Raw genomic sequence first — 16,519 nt, forward strand, 5'->3', positions numbered from 1 at the left:
GCACTTGCCGCTGGGGACAGGCTGGAGTGCGGACCCCGTCGTGGCCCCGCCCCGCCCTGTGCCCTGCTGGCACGCCCTGCTTCTCGGTCTGCAGGCCGGTTTAGGGAGGCTCAGTCTGAAGCTCGTCGAGCTGCATGCTTGTGCACGTGTCTGTCTCTGTACGTGTAGTGTATCTCAGTAAAAAGTCAGGAAAAACTCAACCCGTTCTTGAAGAAATTCCAGTGGGAATAAAAGAAACACGTAGAAGTAGAGGGTACTGAAAATGCTACCTGGCAAAGCTCGTGGACGCAGCAAAACCGTGTTTCGGGGGAAATTCATGGCCTTGTACGTAAACGTTCATGTTAGAAAGGAAGATGGGCCGAAGACAGATGAGCTGAGTGTGCAACTCACGTTAGGGAGGGAACACTTGCCAAACTCAAAACAAGGAAAAGAGAACGAAAAATAACAGCAGGATCAGTGGAAAAAGAAAACAAGACACATCAGGAGAGATCATGTGGTACGAACTGGGGTCTTTGAAAAAACTAACCAAATAAATACACTCTGGCGACACTGACAAGTGCGCGGAAAGAGAATTTAAGTCATCCAGCGTCCCGCAGACAGTGCAGTGACTAACAAGGGACACTGCGACCAAATGCCAACGACTGAAAAAACAAGTAAAAATGGATAAACTTCAGAAATACATAGCTCACCAGAAAGCTTTCAATGAGAAATACAAAACAGACTAATCCTGTAACTATTAAAACTTGAGCAGCGATGCAAAGACTTGCCTCCAAGAAGACTGGTGTCCTGACGATTAAGTGTGACCGGACCTCGAGGACGGAGCGCCCCGTTGTTGCATGAACACTCACAGGCAGAGCAAGGGTGCTCGCATAGCCTGGGGGGGTCCTGCCCCCAACACGGTCAGAAACAGCACAAAACACCGAAGTAAAGCATCTGCAGGTCAAACGTGCCAGTGTATTAAAAAGATAAGACACCTGCCCACTTCAGGTTTTTCTAAGCAGGAGAGAGTGAATTAACATTAGAAAATAAGTATGTAAATATTAAAAATCTTAACGGTCATTTCAAAGGATGCGGAAGCACTTTCATAAAACCCAAGCTACGTTCACGGTAGAGCTTGATAACTGGCACAGAGGGGCCTCGCGTAGCAAATTCCATCCTGACTGGAGGGGGTTGGCGAGGAGAGAAACACTGCTTTCAGAGCCCCGCGTCCCGGAGCGGGAGGCGCGTCCGCCACTCTGCGCTGCTGGCGACGTGAGCGGCTCCTGTGGCCCATAGCAAGACGAGGAAGGGAAACCTGATGCAAACCTTCACATAGGCTGGTGAGCTGATCAGTTAGAAAAACTAAAGAATCTGTACATTATGGGAAGTAACAAAAGAATTCAGCACGATGGCTGGACATAAGATGAAGATATTAAAGTGAACTGAGTTCTGTAGACCAGCAACAAGCAAGCAGAAAAATGTAAGCACAAGAAGACCACCAAGTTAGAATGCAAGCAGGAAACATCAGATTCCCGAGAACAAACTAGTAAAGGGTACCCCAGACTCCTACAGTGAACGGTACTCCACGTACCGAGGTGTTGAGGACGTGAGGACGTAAAAGGGTTTATGCAGCAGACCCTATATGATAAAGCCCGCCTCCTCCCCAAAGGGATCGACAGATTCCGCATCGTTCCAGTCAAAGTGCCAGCAGAGCTTTCCATGTTATCCATGGAACTGGATAACAATTCTAACATCTATGTGCAAGAATAAAGGGCCAAGAATAGTGAGAACCCTTCTGAGGAAGGCGCTGGGTCTGGGGCAGGGCTGGCTGGGCCGGCCGCGTGGGTGCCAGCGGCCAGCATCCGCGGGAATGGGTATCCACACAGAGAGGGATGAAACTGGGTCCTTACCTCACCCTACAAAAAAAGTCATCTTCAAGCAGTTTGAATGTGACGAACAGAAATTTAAAATTCCTAGTAGAAAATATCAGCAAACCTCCATCAGAATTTGGTGTTGGAAAGGTCTCTTAAAGTACAAAAAATACTAACAAAGGAAACATGAATAAATTTGACTGCATTAAACTGGAGAGACTTCCTTCCTCGTCGGGGGTCTTCGAGCAGCCCTCCTGACAGTGTGGTTCCTGAGGTGGGCGACCCTCTCGTTGCAGCAGAGCACCCCGGACCTTCCAGAGGCTACGCCCCAGGGACACCACAACGGGGACCTCACCACAGGCTGAGCTGCCAGGAAAAGCCAGCTGGCTTCCACGGAGCCCGACATTTAAGGGTGGACAGATATCTGAAACAGCCCTACTCTTCTCACAGTGTCTTTGGGGAAAAATACTGCTATTTTTTACAAACATATGTTCTGTACGTTAACACGCAACGATTTCTTATTACTTTTAAGTGAATTTGTAGGTACAGATTTCGCAGGTGTCTCAGTTCTAACCTGTAACACAGACCGTGAGGTGTAACCGGCACCAAGGAAAGCTCTCTGGCTCCTCAGTCATTTTCAGGAGTGTGAAGGGTCCCGAGAACGGCTCGCTGCTTACAGACAGCGTGAAGACACCTTGTAGACGAGACATTCACAATCCTGACAAAATGGGTGGAAGTACATAAAGAAAAGCATAACAACTGCATGGAAAACGGGCCTTCCTGGCGACGTAGAGCCGGGGGTCCGCAGCCCCTGCTGGCGGGAGTGCACTCTGGTGCGGCCACCGCCAGAGACCGTGGAACACCCGCCTGCCCCGCCATGTGGCCGTCCCGTGGCCGGCTCCACATCCGGGAGGAGCTCCTGCCCAGATCCACCAAGGGCGTGCAGAGAGGCACTGACGCTCCCATGAGCCGCGGGGTACACATGACCACCTGCTGTGGTTCAGACGCATCATCCAGAAACACGTAAGAGAAAGTTCCAGAAGATAACATGTGGCGACACTCTTGTTAGAATGTGAAAACCAGCACACGCCAAACAACGTTGCTTTTGGGAACAGCCCGGCGGCATGGAGGCGGGAGGCACCGCGAGGACGTTCGTTATTTCCAGGGCTTTGGTTTTGTGTCGGTTCCAGAGCTAAACATGCAAGTAAACTAGAAGTCTATGCACGGACCAGGCTGAGAGCTCCACAAGCCAAAGAGCACCTGGGCTCTGGTTCTGGCCCTGGAGGTCCAGGGAAGCAGAAGGACCCAATCCACCAGTGAGCCAGGGCCCCGCGGTCCTGCCCGTCACCGGAGCGCCGACGAGGGCCTCTCAGGGCAACGGGCTGGATGCTAGCTCATTTTAAAGTAAAACTGAGCATAGGAGAAGCCAATCCTAACACTTATTTTGGGGTAAAAATTTAACCCAATGTCACTAAGCTAATGCGTTTTCACTGAAATTTTTGAGTTTGTAATGACTCACTTGTCAAGAATGGCTCTATTTCTCTCCGCGCATCTCAGACTGCAGGGTCCGTGGGGGTGGGAACCGGGAACGGCCGGTCTGCTGGAGCGGGCGCTCAGGGGAGAGGTGGGCTGGGCGGCGCCCCCCAGCCACGCTTTCCCGCATGCACACAGGGGTGCCTGGGGGGTGGTAGCGAGGTAGCGTGGCAATGATTCCCCACAGGCCACGTGCCTCTGCGGAGCGCTGCGACCCACCGCTCCGCTCGCTCCCTCGGAGAAGCTGGGATTCCCCGCCAGCCACACCCCCAGCAACTTCGGACACTTTTAACACGTTAGATACAGTTAAGTTCACACTCGGGAAACATACTCGACAACTGCAATGATAAGCATGCGTCCAAACACCACTCTGCCCCTGGAGCTGAGCTGCGCTGCCAGGGACCCCGAGTCTGACAAAGGTGAGGGTGCCCTGAAGGCAGCCCCCCGGCCCCACCTGTGCCCTGCACAGAGGTGTCCCCGCTGCAGCGGCCTTTCCTGTGTTAGCCTCGTACCAGCTGCCCGCCTGGTAAGGGTCGTGGGAGCCCACCTGCTGCCACCCACCTCAAAGGTGTTCCCGGTCACATCGAACTCCGGGGGAACAAAGGCACCCTCGGGGTCATCTGGGGAAGGAAAAGAGAAGGACTCTGATCGCACATGCACGAGGCCCACAGTGAGGAGGAAGCCCGCCAGCCAGGAGGGCAGGAGCTGTGGTCTCCTGCCCACCAGGGCCCCTCCCTGCCCCCCACCCCCCTTCTGTCCTGGAGTCCCTGGGGCCTGTGTTGAGCATCAGAGGAAATGCTTCTTCAACAGGAAAACCTCATTCTTCACTGGAAGCCCCGGGGAAGCCGTCCAAAGAGGAAGGAGAAAGGGTTTTCCCCGTTTCCCAGCGAAGGGGGTCTGAAGGCACCGGTTGGGGAAAATCGGGCCGTCTGCTCAGGCCCTCCCTGGAGCAGGGGAGGGCCTGCGGGAACACGGGAGGCCAGGCAGGCAGCGGGGGGCCTCCTGCGCTGGCCACCACGCCCCACATCCACTCACCGCGGGCCAGCTGCCCCAGGGCTGGCGGGCCCCGCGCGGGTCCCCGGCACGAACCGTGTGACACAGCCCACGGGGGCCTCCCACCTCCTTCTCCCTCAGCGGTTCACGGGGCTGGAGATCCCACCAGGGTAGCGGCTGCGATTGGGGGCGGGGAGCCCTGTGTCCACGTTCTCCCCAAAGGCACCTTCTGCCGCCCCCGCCACCCCAGGCTCACCGCTGAGCTGCTCCATGAAGCACACGTTCCCGCTGGTGTTGAACGCCAGGGTGTCAGGCGTGATGCACAGGGTCTGGAAGATGGCCGCGTGGGCAACGCTCCTCATGGACAGGCTGCACTCCAGGCACACGGCCCACGCCTCCTGCTCACTGAGGCCGCTGTCCCGCAGCGAGAGGATGTCGGCCAGGGACACGTTCTCCTGCCAAGACAGGATGCAGCTGAGGCAGGTCTGGGGACAGGCCCAGGCCACAGCGGGCCCTCCTCCCCAGGAAAGGCCTGGCACCACGGCGTCGAGACTGATTCTAGGGAAGCAGACAACGCGCGGCGATATTTCACTTTACGTCAGAAACGGGGCTGTGGGCAAAGGCTTTAAAAAGAAACACACCCAGAAGCTCACCCACCCCACTGTCCCCCGGCTGCCAGAAGCCACAGAGCATTTGGCAGAATGACCAGCGTGCTGTTGGGAGCAGGTGTTTACTCCTGGGGCCGGGACCCAGTTCTTTGTCCCAGAAATCACGGCCTCCCCGCAGCCCCCGTGTCCAGCTGGGGTCCCCGCACGCCGACCGCACAGGCTCACGCATGTGGCTCGGTGGGTGTGCAGAGGGCTCTCACTTCTTTAGGGTGTAAGCAGATGAGCAAGACGTAGACACGGGTGGGGGTGAGTCAGCGCGCACAGAAGCGCAGTCGTGCCGGGGAAGCCCGTAGAGAGCAAACGAGGTGTGAGCGCACGGCGGAACCATGTGACACACGGTAACGCACAGACAAGATGGCTGAGCGACGGCGGCCCAGACATGGGCTCCGGGCAGCGCACACAGAGGACCCACAGTCACCGCGGTCCCTCCTGCACAGCCAGACCGCAGGCCTCCCTGTGCTGGGCTCCCCCTTCGGATCTGACCAGGGCTCAGCGTGTCACCACCACGCACGCGTGCCCCCGACATGCACACAACACACTGATGTGTCGTCACGCACCTCCCCTGTGCACACATGCACACTGGCACACACCGTGTGTACTTTCACACACACACACAACTCTCACACGGTTCCAGAGACATAAACTCACACATGTGCACACACAGGTGCACAACGAGTTCGTGCACCCTCTGTGGTTGTGCCACACAGCCTCACACAGGCAGACACACACTCACATACCCACACTTCCACTCAAATGCACAGTTGTGCAATCCCACACTCGCACACGCCCACATACTGACTCCTACACACTCCGTGTGTTCACACATGTACACCCACACTCTCACACATACATGTGCCCCAAGTATGTGCACACACACATTCTCATACATCAGACACCTTGGATCTCCAGACCCTAAGCTGGCCTGCTGTTTGACGCCCTGGTCACCTCTGTGTGCCCGCGTGTCTGTGCTCCACCGGCCCGCAGGAGGGGAGCTAGAGCCTGGAGGAAGCATGTGGGTGGGGTCAGGAGACGGGTGGACAGTAGGGGGAGCAGGGGAGATGGTGCAGAAGAGGGAGCCCCCTCCTGTCTCCAGCCTCAGCCGCCTTACCCCTCCCAGCACACAGGACTGTTTTCTGAGTGTGGCCAAGCTTCTGGCTATGAAAAGTCTCCTGGCTCCTGCCCTCGAATTTCCCCCACCGGCACTGCAAGGGGTCCCCACAACCGCAGACAAAGGGGACAAGGAGCGGAAAGAAGGAAGGAAGGAAGGAAGGAAGGAAGGGAGGGAGGGAGGGAGGAAGGAAGGGAGAAAGAAAATAAATCAGGGAGTGGCTCCTGTGGGCTCCTTGGCTAAGCCTCTGGGTTCAGCAGTGTGGGGTGATGGGAGGGGACCCTGGGACTGGGCTGCCCTGTGCCCACGTGACTTGGCACATACCACCATCCCCTTCCTCCTCAGAGCTCAGCACGGGCCTCCGCATCACTCCCCAGGCCCTTCCAGCTCTTTCTGTGGGGTAGATGGATAAGGGGAGGGCAGCCCGTTGGAAGCTGGTTCAAGAAGGGGCCACAAGGGTTCATGCAGATCCAAGAGCAGAGAGCTGCTAACCAGCTTCCAGAAATGTGTGCACCCCTGTGAGGAAGGCAGTCTGGGAGTTTTAAAAGGACAACGAGAGCACAAAGCAGATTAGAGTGGGATGTGGAGGAAGCTAGCAAACCCGAAAATCTCAATTTCCCCATCTCCCTGCTGTGTTCCCAAGGGTCACGGATGAAAGGTCTTTCTGATTTGGCTCAATCTGGGGGTCGCTGGGCACCACCCTGGGACTCCCCAGGACGCAGGACAGCCCCGTGGTGCCTGTGGGGCCTCGCAGAAGAGGCGTCTGGGGAGTGCACACACGTGCACACAACACACACATGTGCACACACATGCAACCACACGTACACAGGCACGCGCTAACAACCGACCAAAGACCCCGCGGTTTTGTGCTATTTAGGAGAAGAAAGCTAGCCCACACTGCGAGTCCGAGCCAGGTCCCCCCGCAGGGGCCTTGTTGACACTCCGCTGGTGGTAGCCTACGCCGGCCGCACGCGCCAGCTCACGCAGCTGCTGACAGGGTGCGCTGCCAGGGAAGGGAGCCCAGGTCAGGGTGCCCCGGGGGGTCTCGCGGCCTGTGACATGACTTCCTGTTCAAGGCCCCGCCCCACCGCCCTGTCCAGCTGGAAGATACCCTGTGACGGGGGAGCCCCTTCCTCCCCAAAAGACCTGTAGCCCCCGGTGCCTATTCATGGTGGGAGCATCTAATGGGGGGATTCTCTGCGTGATTTTATGGAGCGAATCTGTGGGTCCTGCGTCATTGCTCCCAGGGCGTGGCTGAAGCCCCCACTCATGGACGAGATGCTCTCAGCCCCTCTGAAACCCAGCTGTTGTGATGAGAAGGCACGATTCAGCTGACATATGGTTCCAGGACAGAGCTGAGGTATGCCGCTGGCTCTCCTGCTACACCCAGGTTGGCGGGGGAGGGTCTCACCAAGTGCTGGGGGATCCTGAACCATGGACCCCATGGTCACCTGTCCTCTGGGACCTGACACCCACTCTTCCAGTTCACCCTGGCTGGAGGAAGGACCCTTTCTTGCCTGAATCCGTGGCCCACGGAGGGTGGACGGGATGAGACTTGGCTAATGGGCTGGCAGGAGCAAGGACGAGACACCGGGAAGCCTGGCCAGCTCCTCGGGCTCCCTCAGTCCATGTCCACCAGAGTCCCAGGGGTCACCCCCTTTCCCTGGCCACTTGGACAGATGAGAGCTGTGCGGGCATCCTGCACATCTGTGGTATCTCCGGGACCTGGGGGCTCTGAGCCTCACTGCCAGGTGGGCCCCACACGCCAGGGGACACGGACCCCGGGGACACCACAGGGTCTGGGGCAGGATGGAAAAGAGCTTCACTGGCCGTGGCAGGCATTTCAGAAGGAGGTGATGTGCTATGAATAGTAAAGCTGGTCACAGGGCCCACTAATGCCTGCCTGTAGCCCCACCTCTGGGCACCCATGAGGGCCCGTGGCAGCCGGAGGCGTCATGACTTCCCACACCGCAGCGTCCCCTGTCACCGCCAGCACGGTCTGACCTTGTCACTGCTGGCTGGGCAGCCTCTGGTGCTCACCTCCTGAGTACAGACCTAGCCTCTGGGCAGGCGCAAGGGTCCTGAACCCCACCCTCACCCTTCCCCAGCAAGGCGCTGCCTGGGTGGGACGTGGAGCAGGCCTGAAGGTGGGGCTCAGCTAAATCACGGTCCTTGCAGGACAGGAAGGAGTTGTCCTTCCCTAGCAATCCTGCAGGCACAAGCCCCACCCCGTCCAGGCCGGGGGAGGGCCAGCCCCTCATCAGCCAGGTCCTGGGTCTCAGAGGGCAGGGCTGGCTTCCCACCTGAGGACCCTTGTCTGGTTATGGCAAAGTGTGCCCATCCAGGAGATTCTGTGCCTCGAAGACACCCCACTGCCCCCGTCAGAGACAGCCTGTGAGCCAGGGTTACACAGGGACCCACAGGGACCCATAGATTGCTCTTGCAGATTTCAAATGTTCTCTTAGATATGAATGTTTTCAACCTTGGAGCATTCTAATAGGCTCTGCAAACACAAAACCCAGATCATGGCTGAGAACAACCGTTGACAATCTCTGGGCCTGCTGGCAGGTTCCTCCAAGCTGCCCGACCCCAGGCCCCGGGAGCTCTGCTCAGTGCCCTGTTGGGTCTTCCCACTGGCCCTAAAGTGCCCCCTCCAGCTTGTAACTATCGCCCACCACGAGGCTCTCCTTGGCTTCCCAGTTGTCCGCTGCTCTGTGCTGTTTCTGTAGGGGCCTCACACGAACCCAGCAGGGCTCGCTGGGAATATCTGCTTCCCCACAGGGTACCCCTAAGCCGTCAGCTATTCTCAGCACCAACACAGACCCCACCCACCTCCAAACCCCTGGGCCCAGCCCAGCGCCCAGCCCATAGATGCCGGGGAGGTGCTCACTGAACTTGGAAGGGATGAGAACACTCCTTAAACCTCAGGAGAGTCTAGGGACGGGGAGACACGCCGCCCCCAGGGCCAAACCGGTGCCCCATCTTCATCTCCAAGCCTGCCCCTGTCCTTGTCCCCCGAAGGCTCCCGTGCGTGGCACCACAGTCCTCCAGAAGGCCTGGCATCCGCCCCTCCTGCCCTGTCCTTTGCTGGAACCAATGCAGCCGTGCCGCCTGAGGAAGCCAGATGCTGGGCTGGACGACAACCTCCAGGACCTCGGGCCCACTCGCCACGTGCCCCGGGGGGTTTCCAGCTGAGAGAATTCTCTGGGGCATGCACCCAGAGTGAAGCTGCTGGGACACAGGGAGCGGCCATCTTCCATGTCACTATCAGATGCCAACCTGCTTTCCAGAGAGGCTGTTCCACACACACTCACCGGCAAGGGAGCGTCCACCGCCACACCAGTCCCTGCCGACTCGGCCACTGCCCAGTTTTTATTCTTGCCAACTGGCACTTGTGGAGAGACCTCATGGTGGGTGCCTTTTGCGTTCCCTGATGATAATGAAGTTGAACATTTTTCATGTGTTTACCAGCCACTCGTATTTTCTCTGGGGTTACAACCACAGAAACATTCCGAGGGGCTCCTGGATGGGGGGGGGCTAGGGTCCTGTGTCTTGACCTTGCTGTACAGTCTGTTGTTAGGATCAGCTGTAAAACTGCAAATCCCTCTGTCCATGTCCTGGGTCTGGCACCGGCCGTCCCTCTGTGGGAGCTTCCCTGTGTCTTCTCCGGCCTGGCTCCCTCCAGGGGTTGCATCAGCATGACCCACCCTGGGTGGTGATGCAGCCTGGCTCTCCCCTCATCTTACGCAGGGTGGCTTTTCAGATGCAACCTGACTCTAAAATGCTGTGGCCAGCACAGTCACGTGTCTCTGATGGAGCTTTAAAACCTTCAGTACCAACTGAGCTGAGTGTGTGCGGGAAGCATGAAGTCCAGGCCAGGTGGGTTCACAGGTACGGGACGTCGGTCTGGCTCTAAGGCTTCTGTTTTATGGGAGCATACCCAAAGACAGTGCCTCTGCCTCCCCAAACGGCCCACCTGAGCTTTCCCAGTGGACGGCACTAAGGCAGTGCTGTCCCACTTCACCTGGAGGCCTCTGTCACAGGACGATGGAAACCCCCAGCCCTATGCACTGTGCACAGCTGGGGGGCTGCTCTGACCCAGACGGGCATGAGGGAACCCCAGCCCAGAGAAGGCACCAGGGCACACAGGAGTACAGCCCGTGGGCGGGGATCCGGCTCTGGGTCTGAGTCCTGGCTCTGCTGTTCTGTCCATTTCGCACCAGCAGTGGACTCTGCACAGGGCCCAGGGGAGGCCCTCAAAGTGTGGGGTGGCTGACACAACAAGGTTCTGTATGAAGAACCACGTTCTACATTTGCTTTGGATGCTGATTTCGGAGGTGAGTCTTCTAACAGATACACTGAAATTTGTCCTCTGGGGGAGACTCTGACGGCACCTTTCATTGTCCATGAAAGCCATGGAGATGCCCAAAGGGTTATTCAATCTCTTGCTTCTCCTCTCTGCAGCCTTGCTTCTCACCAAATCCAGGCCACCATGGCGGGGTGGGGGGGGCAACACCAGCCCTCAGGTACAGCCTCAGCGGCTCTCGGCCGGCCAGCCATTGGCTTCCTGTGGCAGACTCTGCTTGCTACCCAGGACAGGGCTTCCACGGCATGAACTCTGTCCTTACAGCCAGCTCTCCTCTGAAAGTGGGGGGTGGGGGTGGTGGCAGAGGTGGAAGACCCTGGAGACTGCAGCTGCGGCCCCTATGGACCCTCTTATGTATTCCACGAGGATGGTGGCCATGTCTAACTCTTGGCCACCAGCCTTGTCCAGATGGGTATTGGAGGGTCTTCATCAGCACCATGCTGCTTACAACCCATCCCATGACTGGCTGCATGATGCCAGCATTCCTCAACCATGAGCACAGAAGCCCGGAGACTGGGGCATTTGCCTGCTGGAAGCTTGGTAGGCCCTCCACCCAGACCCCATAGCCTTGGGTCTTCCTGGGAGTGGCTACATCCTCTGGGGGGCCACCTATCACATGGAGGGACCTGGCTTGTTCATTTGACCCCAAGCCACAGCCTCTGGGGTGCGCTAGGGAAGTCAGAGTTGCAGGCAAATTGTTTCTGTGGGCACCTGTCCAGTGAATGACCAGAAGCTCCATGTGATGGTGACTGCCGGTCCCTCTGAGCCTTGGGTAGGGGGATGCCTCAGGACCCAGGATCCTGAGTGGAGGCCCCTGCTGTCCTCTGTGTGAAGGAAGCAGCCCTCTGTCCTGGGGCGGGGGGCTTCCCGGACTTTCACCCCAGCTCCTGAACCTACTGGCCAGATGGGGCTCTGCTGGCTGGGGCCTCCCGCTGACCTAGAGTGCTGGCAAGGAGGAAAACAGCGATCCACCTCCTCCCCTCACGATGCCCCAATCCACACTCATGCATCCAACATTTATAGTCAGGAGCCCCCCAGCCCACAGGGCCCCAACTTCTTCAGTGACCACCCACCCACTGCTGTCCCATGTGGCATTCCACGGGGCCTGTCCTCTCTGAGCGAAAATGTTAAAGGCCGGTGGGGGGTTGCTGAGAGCCGCTGCCAAGACCTGGGCCAGGGGCAGGAGACCTCGGGGGCGGGGGCACCCTCCCCCGGACTCTCCCTAGAAGGTGGGGGAAGGCGGGACCCACCGCGGGCGCCGGGCTCACCTCGTCCTCCGGCAGAGTGGGGAGCGGCTCGAAGTCGTAGCCCGCCAGGTCCTTGCCATCCTCCTCGTACAAATCCGCCGCGGCCGCGTCCATGGCCTGCATCCCGCTGGCGCGCCGGCGGCGCCTCGGACTGGCCAGCGCCGGGGGCCTGGCGCTCCGGCCGGCGCCCTGGCCGCCGCGCCCCGCCGGCCTCGGCCTTCCCGCGGGCCCTGCGCCCGGCTCCGCGCGCCACTCGGGCTCGGGCTCCGGCTCCGGCTCCGGCTACGCGCGCCGGCTCGGCTCCGGCTCCGGCTACGCGCGCCCGGCCGCCATGGCAACGCGCCCGCCCCCAACCCCCGCGGCCCCGCCCTCGGCGTGCCGCCCGCGCGCCTGCCGCAGTGTCACCCGAGCGGGGGGCCCGGGTGCCTGGCAGGACCGGGGGTCCTGGCACTCGCAACGCCCTGCTCGCTTTGGCGGGCGCCGGGGGCTGCGGGCTCCTGGGGACTCTGTCCCTCGGGGACGTTGGCCGCCTTCCGCAGGCTGCACGGAGCCGGCGGCCTGTGCGCGGCGGGCACCGTTCCGGGCGGGGCCCCTTGTGTGGCCGGTGTCCTGAGCGACGCCACCGCAGGCTGCTGCCCCGGCGTGCGCCCACCTGGGCCCCCGGAGGTCGAGGGCGTGGCCCGCTGCTACGAGGGCTCTGGGTGGGTCGCGGACCCTCCGCTGGGGCTCTTCGGTCCCGCCCCCGCCGCCCAGGGGCGGGGCTGCCGCAGTCTTCGCCGGGGGTGGCGGCTGCAGAGGCGCGCCGTTGGGGGTGGGGGAGCGGAGAGGGGAGAGAGGGGGCAGGAGACCCGGCGGGGACCCGCCTGAGCAGCTGGGGTCTGGCCCGCCTCCGCCCTTGAGTGAGGGTCTCCTGGATGCCTGTGGGGAGCAACAATTACAGCCTTGGGGCACAGGAGGCCGGAGACCAGACAACTGCTCCGGCAATTCGGCTGTCCTGCTGCCTCCTGATTAACCCCTTCGTTGCCCCGTTTATGGTCCAGTGGATGGATGGACTTGCTTCAGCAGCGGGGTGAGCTTTGGTCCAGGCTGCGGCCCATGGTTGCCTGAACAGCCAGGATACTCTGCCAACCCTGGCAAAAGGCCAACAGCACCCCCTACCTGCCTTTCCGCAGAAGGTGGGCAGCCCCCCCCCCCCCGCGGAGCTCTGGGTCAGAGCCCGGTGGGAGAGCAGATGCTACTGCCAGGCTATCACCTTACACACGTTGCCAGCCCTATCCTCAAGCCTTGCTTGGCCAGGTACACAGCAGGTGCTCCATAAATGCTCCTTGTGTGAATGAGCCAGGGCTTGTGGCAAGGTGTGCAAAGTCCAAGCGTTCACTGGGAGTAATTCCCAATACTCTGTGCTTGGGTCAGGTCACTGTGACCCTGGGCCCTCGCATGTGACACCCAAGCGTGTGGGGGCATACGCAAGTCACCGGAGAAATAGGCCTCAAGCGGGTAGCCGGGTGGTCAGCCTCATCTCGTGCAAGATGCTGGTCCTTGAGCCCACCCAAGTCAGCGAAGCAGAAACTGGGTGCAGCATCTGCCCTTCTGGGGGTGCTGGAAAGCTCAGAGCAGCAGCCAGGGTGGGTGGGTGGAGGTAGCAGGGGCTGGAGAAAAGCCGCCTCACAGTCGCGTGATGTGGGCCAGCTGTCTGTGAGCTGCCTTTGAGGGCACCACACAGGGCTTCAGAAGGAGGCAGAGGGAGGCAGGCGGGCCCTGGGCTGCACCCCTGCCCTCACACCCAGTTCACAGAGCTGAGTGCCCCGGCTGCAGGGTCTGTCTGCTGCAGGGTTGACGGAGCGTGCTGGTGAGGCCCGGATGTGGCTCCCCTCACTTACCACCCAGTCTAAGTGCCCTTCGTGGGGGCACAGAGGCCGAGCTGCAGGGACCTCATAGAGGTGGATGTGGGCTTTGTCACCTGGTTCTTGGATCACGGTGCACCTGCCTGCAGGTGCAGGGTTCATGGGTGGGGACTTAGGCACTGAGTGGGAGGGGCAAAGAGAACCCTGTTTCCGAGGAGATCTTGTAGGGCAAGTATTCTGGGTCTAATGACACATCATCTACTTGAGGAAAAGGTGCGTCCAATTTGGGTGAAATGCAGAGCGAAGAGGCTGTTGATGTGGGCATTTCCCATCTCCCGGGCAGACCGTTGCTCCGTGGAGAGGGACTGGGAGTGTGGGCCAGTGAGGAAGGGCCAAGGGGAAGCCCACGGGGCCACACCGCAGGCCCTTCTTTTACCCCCCTGCTTGGTGTACCTTGTTCAGTGGCGTGATGTCACCTCCACCTAAAGCTGGGTTAGTCTGTTTGCATATTTACTTGCTTTTTACCAGCTTTGCTCCAACAAAGTATTTGGTATTGGGCCTGTGTTCTGGTGCCTCGAACATAATAGATAGTTCATTACTGTGGTTGGATGAGGCATGATTCTTAACATCGGAGCAAGTCTTGATTACGCAGGCTCTCCAGATCTTCCCAGAGCTGATGAGACCACACATGCATATGAGGACATCCAAGCAGCCCCTGGGTGTCTGTTCAAAGTTAACTCCCAGCCCAGTTTCAAGCAGTGCCAAGAACCTCATGAACAGACACTGGAATGGCCTCTTAGCGTTGGCCTCTGTGCCTGCCCCTCCCACCACGCCAGTGTGTCCTCACATGCCCAGCGGGCTGGCCTTCTTCCTGATCCCCCTCAGGTGACGTCAGAATCCTGCCCGGCAGGCTGAGGCCAGGATGTGCTGGAGCCCCGGTCTTCTTAGTGGTCTTCCCTGACCCGTCTGCGCACGCTCTGCTCTCCTGTCTGCCCCGCTTCACTTTCCTGCAAGACCGTCCCTTCTGCAGGTCCTTGCCTGGGCTGCCCTCCCTGCCTCTGGCCTCTGCCTTCCACAGATCCTCGCTCTAGACAGATAGTCTCCTGCAAAGTTCCGTGCTTGCCGCTGGACCCTTGTCCTCCGCAGACACAGGCAGGACTTTGTTTCGTTTTTCCAAGCCCCAGGTCTCCTGCAGGAGGGGGCTTTCTCCTGTCTTAAGGCGTGTAGTCGGCACTCAGCCTGACCAGTCTGTGGCTGATGAGAATGGAGCGGGGGTCTTCAGAGTCTGGGCTCTCATTTTCCTTAAATGAATTTTGAAAAGTTGTCAAACTGCTTGCACATTTTGAAGTCAACATTTAAGTTTTGTAAGAAATCACAAATGTAAATAATTGCAAGGAATGGGATTTCTGGTGTGGTAAATATTGATATTTTGAAGTAAAACTGTTACTCTTGTCAACATATCCAAGAAGCTAAACACCAAAATGTGGTTTTTTGTTTTTTTTACATTTAAGCATGCTCTACGCCCAACACGGGGCTCAAACTCACCACCCCAAGGTCAAGAGTCACACGCTCTACAGACCTGAGCCAGCCAGGGGCCCCAACACCAAAATGGTTTTGATGCCCACTGTCAGTTATTTTAAAAAATCACACAAACATGTTCTTTACCAGTCCAAAATCTTCACCAGAACGTTTTTCCTTCAACTTATTACAGACGTCAAATTTTGGACAGGAATTTTATCCTACTGTGATATCTTTTCATGCTTGACAGTTTCTGTAGATTCCCCGTCACACTTCTTTGCAACAAATACACATGTAGGTTTTAATAAATCAAATATTCAATAAATAAAAAAATTCAAACTTATTTTTTTTTGTTTCCAGTGACCATAAGACTTATTTTGCAGTCTTGAAGTCTTTTGGTGAAGTAAATGACCATGTTTGTCCTGGGGATGGGAACACACACTCAAGGACCGTGGACTACTGACGTGGCTTCTTTTGGGGAAGGCTGAGCCCTCCTAATACTCTGTGCTGTCACTCTGTGGTTACTCTGTGGCTGTTACTCTGTGGCTATCATTCTGTGGCCCTTACTCTGGCTGTGCCTTTTCCATAAAAACACAAGTCATATTGTGTTATATCTACAAAGCTCTTATTTCCAAATAAGGTCACACTCACAGGTGCCTGGGGTGAGGACTTCAACATGTCATTTTGGGGACCCACAATAGTGTCCTCAGAGCTGGCCCTGTGACCATGAAGACCCCGTTAGCACCCCTGCGAGCCTGTTTGCTGGACTGGGAGCTCTGCGAGGGCTGAGAGCAGCACGGTCTATGTCCTGGAGCGCAGTGCTAGGCGCAGGCCCCGGCTCGTGGCCGGCCCCTGTGCCGCTGGGGCCAAGTGCTTGGGTTGGCTGTGCATGCGTGTGTTTCTGCTGTGGCTGTGAAAGCTTCAGAAAGCAGCCTTCCCGGGCAGGGAGGGCCCTCCCCTGGGAGTGTGTGCTGCCCACGGCTGGGGGCTTTTATTCCCTGGGCGGGAGGATCCTGGCCAGAGTGTCCTGCTTTGTGCAGTTATGGGCAGCTGGGAGGACCGTCCTGTGTGATGTGGGCTGGCTCCTGTGGCAGCCCAGGTGTGGAGTGGAGCTCCCGGGCCCAGAAGCACCGCCCCAACTCCAGCCTGGCTCCCCAGCTGGGCTGCCGCTGTGCCAATTGCAGGTTTAATGATCAAAATCCACTGCAGTGTGTTTTCTTGTGTTTTCACTGCATGCCGTTCATGATGATTTCTGCCAAGGACAAATGCAGGCGTGGGTGGCTCAGGGCCTGACTCTGACATCCTAGTGCCAGACGGTGGCAGGTGGGGTGGGGATTGCCTGCCTGGGTGGGGGGGGGGAATGGTACCAGATGCCTCGCCCCCCACCCCGTT

At 58.4% G+C, this 16,519-nt stretch overlaps 1 protein-coding gene across 1 annotated transcript in view; it reads right to left on the bottom strand.

Annotated features, from left to right (window-relative positions):
* KNDC1 (kinase non-catalytic C-lobe domain containing 1) overlaps positions 1-11,888 on the bottom strand; it is a 64,570-nt gene extending 52,682 nt beyond the window's left edge. Inside the window, exons 1-3 of the mRNA XM_040624617.1 lie at positions 11,787-11,888; positions 4,633-4,831; positions 3,945-4,003 (exon numbers count right to left, since the gene is read on the bottom strand). Of these exons, the coding sequence (XP_040480551.1) occupies positions 3,945-4,003; positions 4,633-4,831; positions 11,787-11,888 (360 nt within the window). The remainder of the gene's footprint in view (positions 1-3,944; positions 4,004-4,632; positions 4,832-11,786) is intronic.
* Positions 11,889-16,519: the final 4,631 nt, after the last annotated feature.

Source organism: Ursus maritimus, unplaced genomic scaffold (assembly GCF_017311325.1).
Source record: "Ursus maritimus isolate PB19 unplaced genomic scaffold, ASM1731132v1 scaffold_7, whole genome shotgun sequence".
Taxonomy (NCBI): domain Eukaryota; kingdom Metazoa; phylum Chordata; class Mammalia; order Carnivora; family Ursidae; genus Ursus; species Ursus maritimus.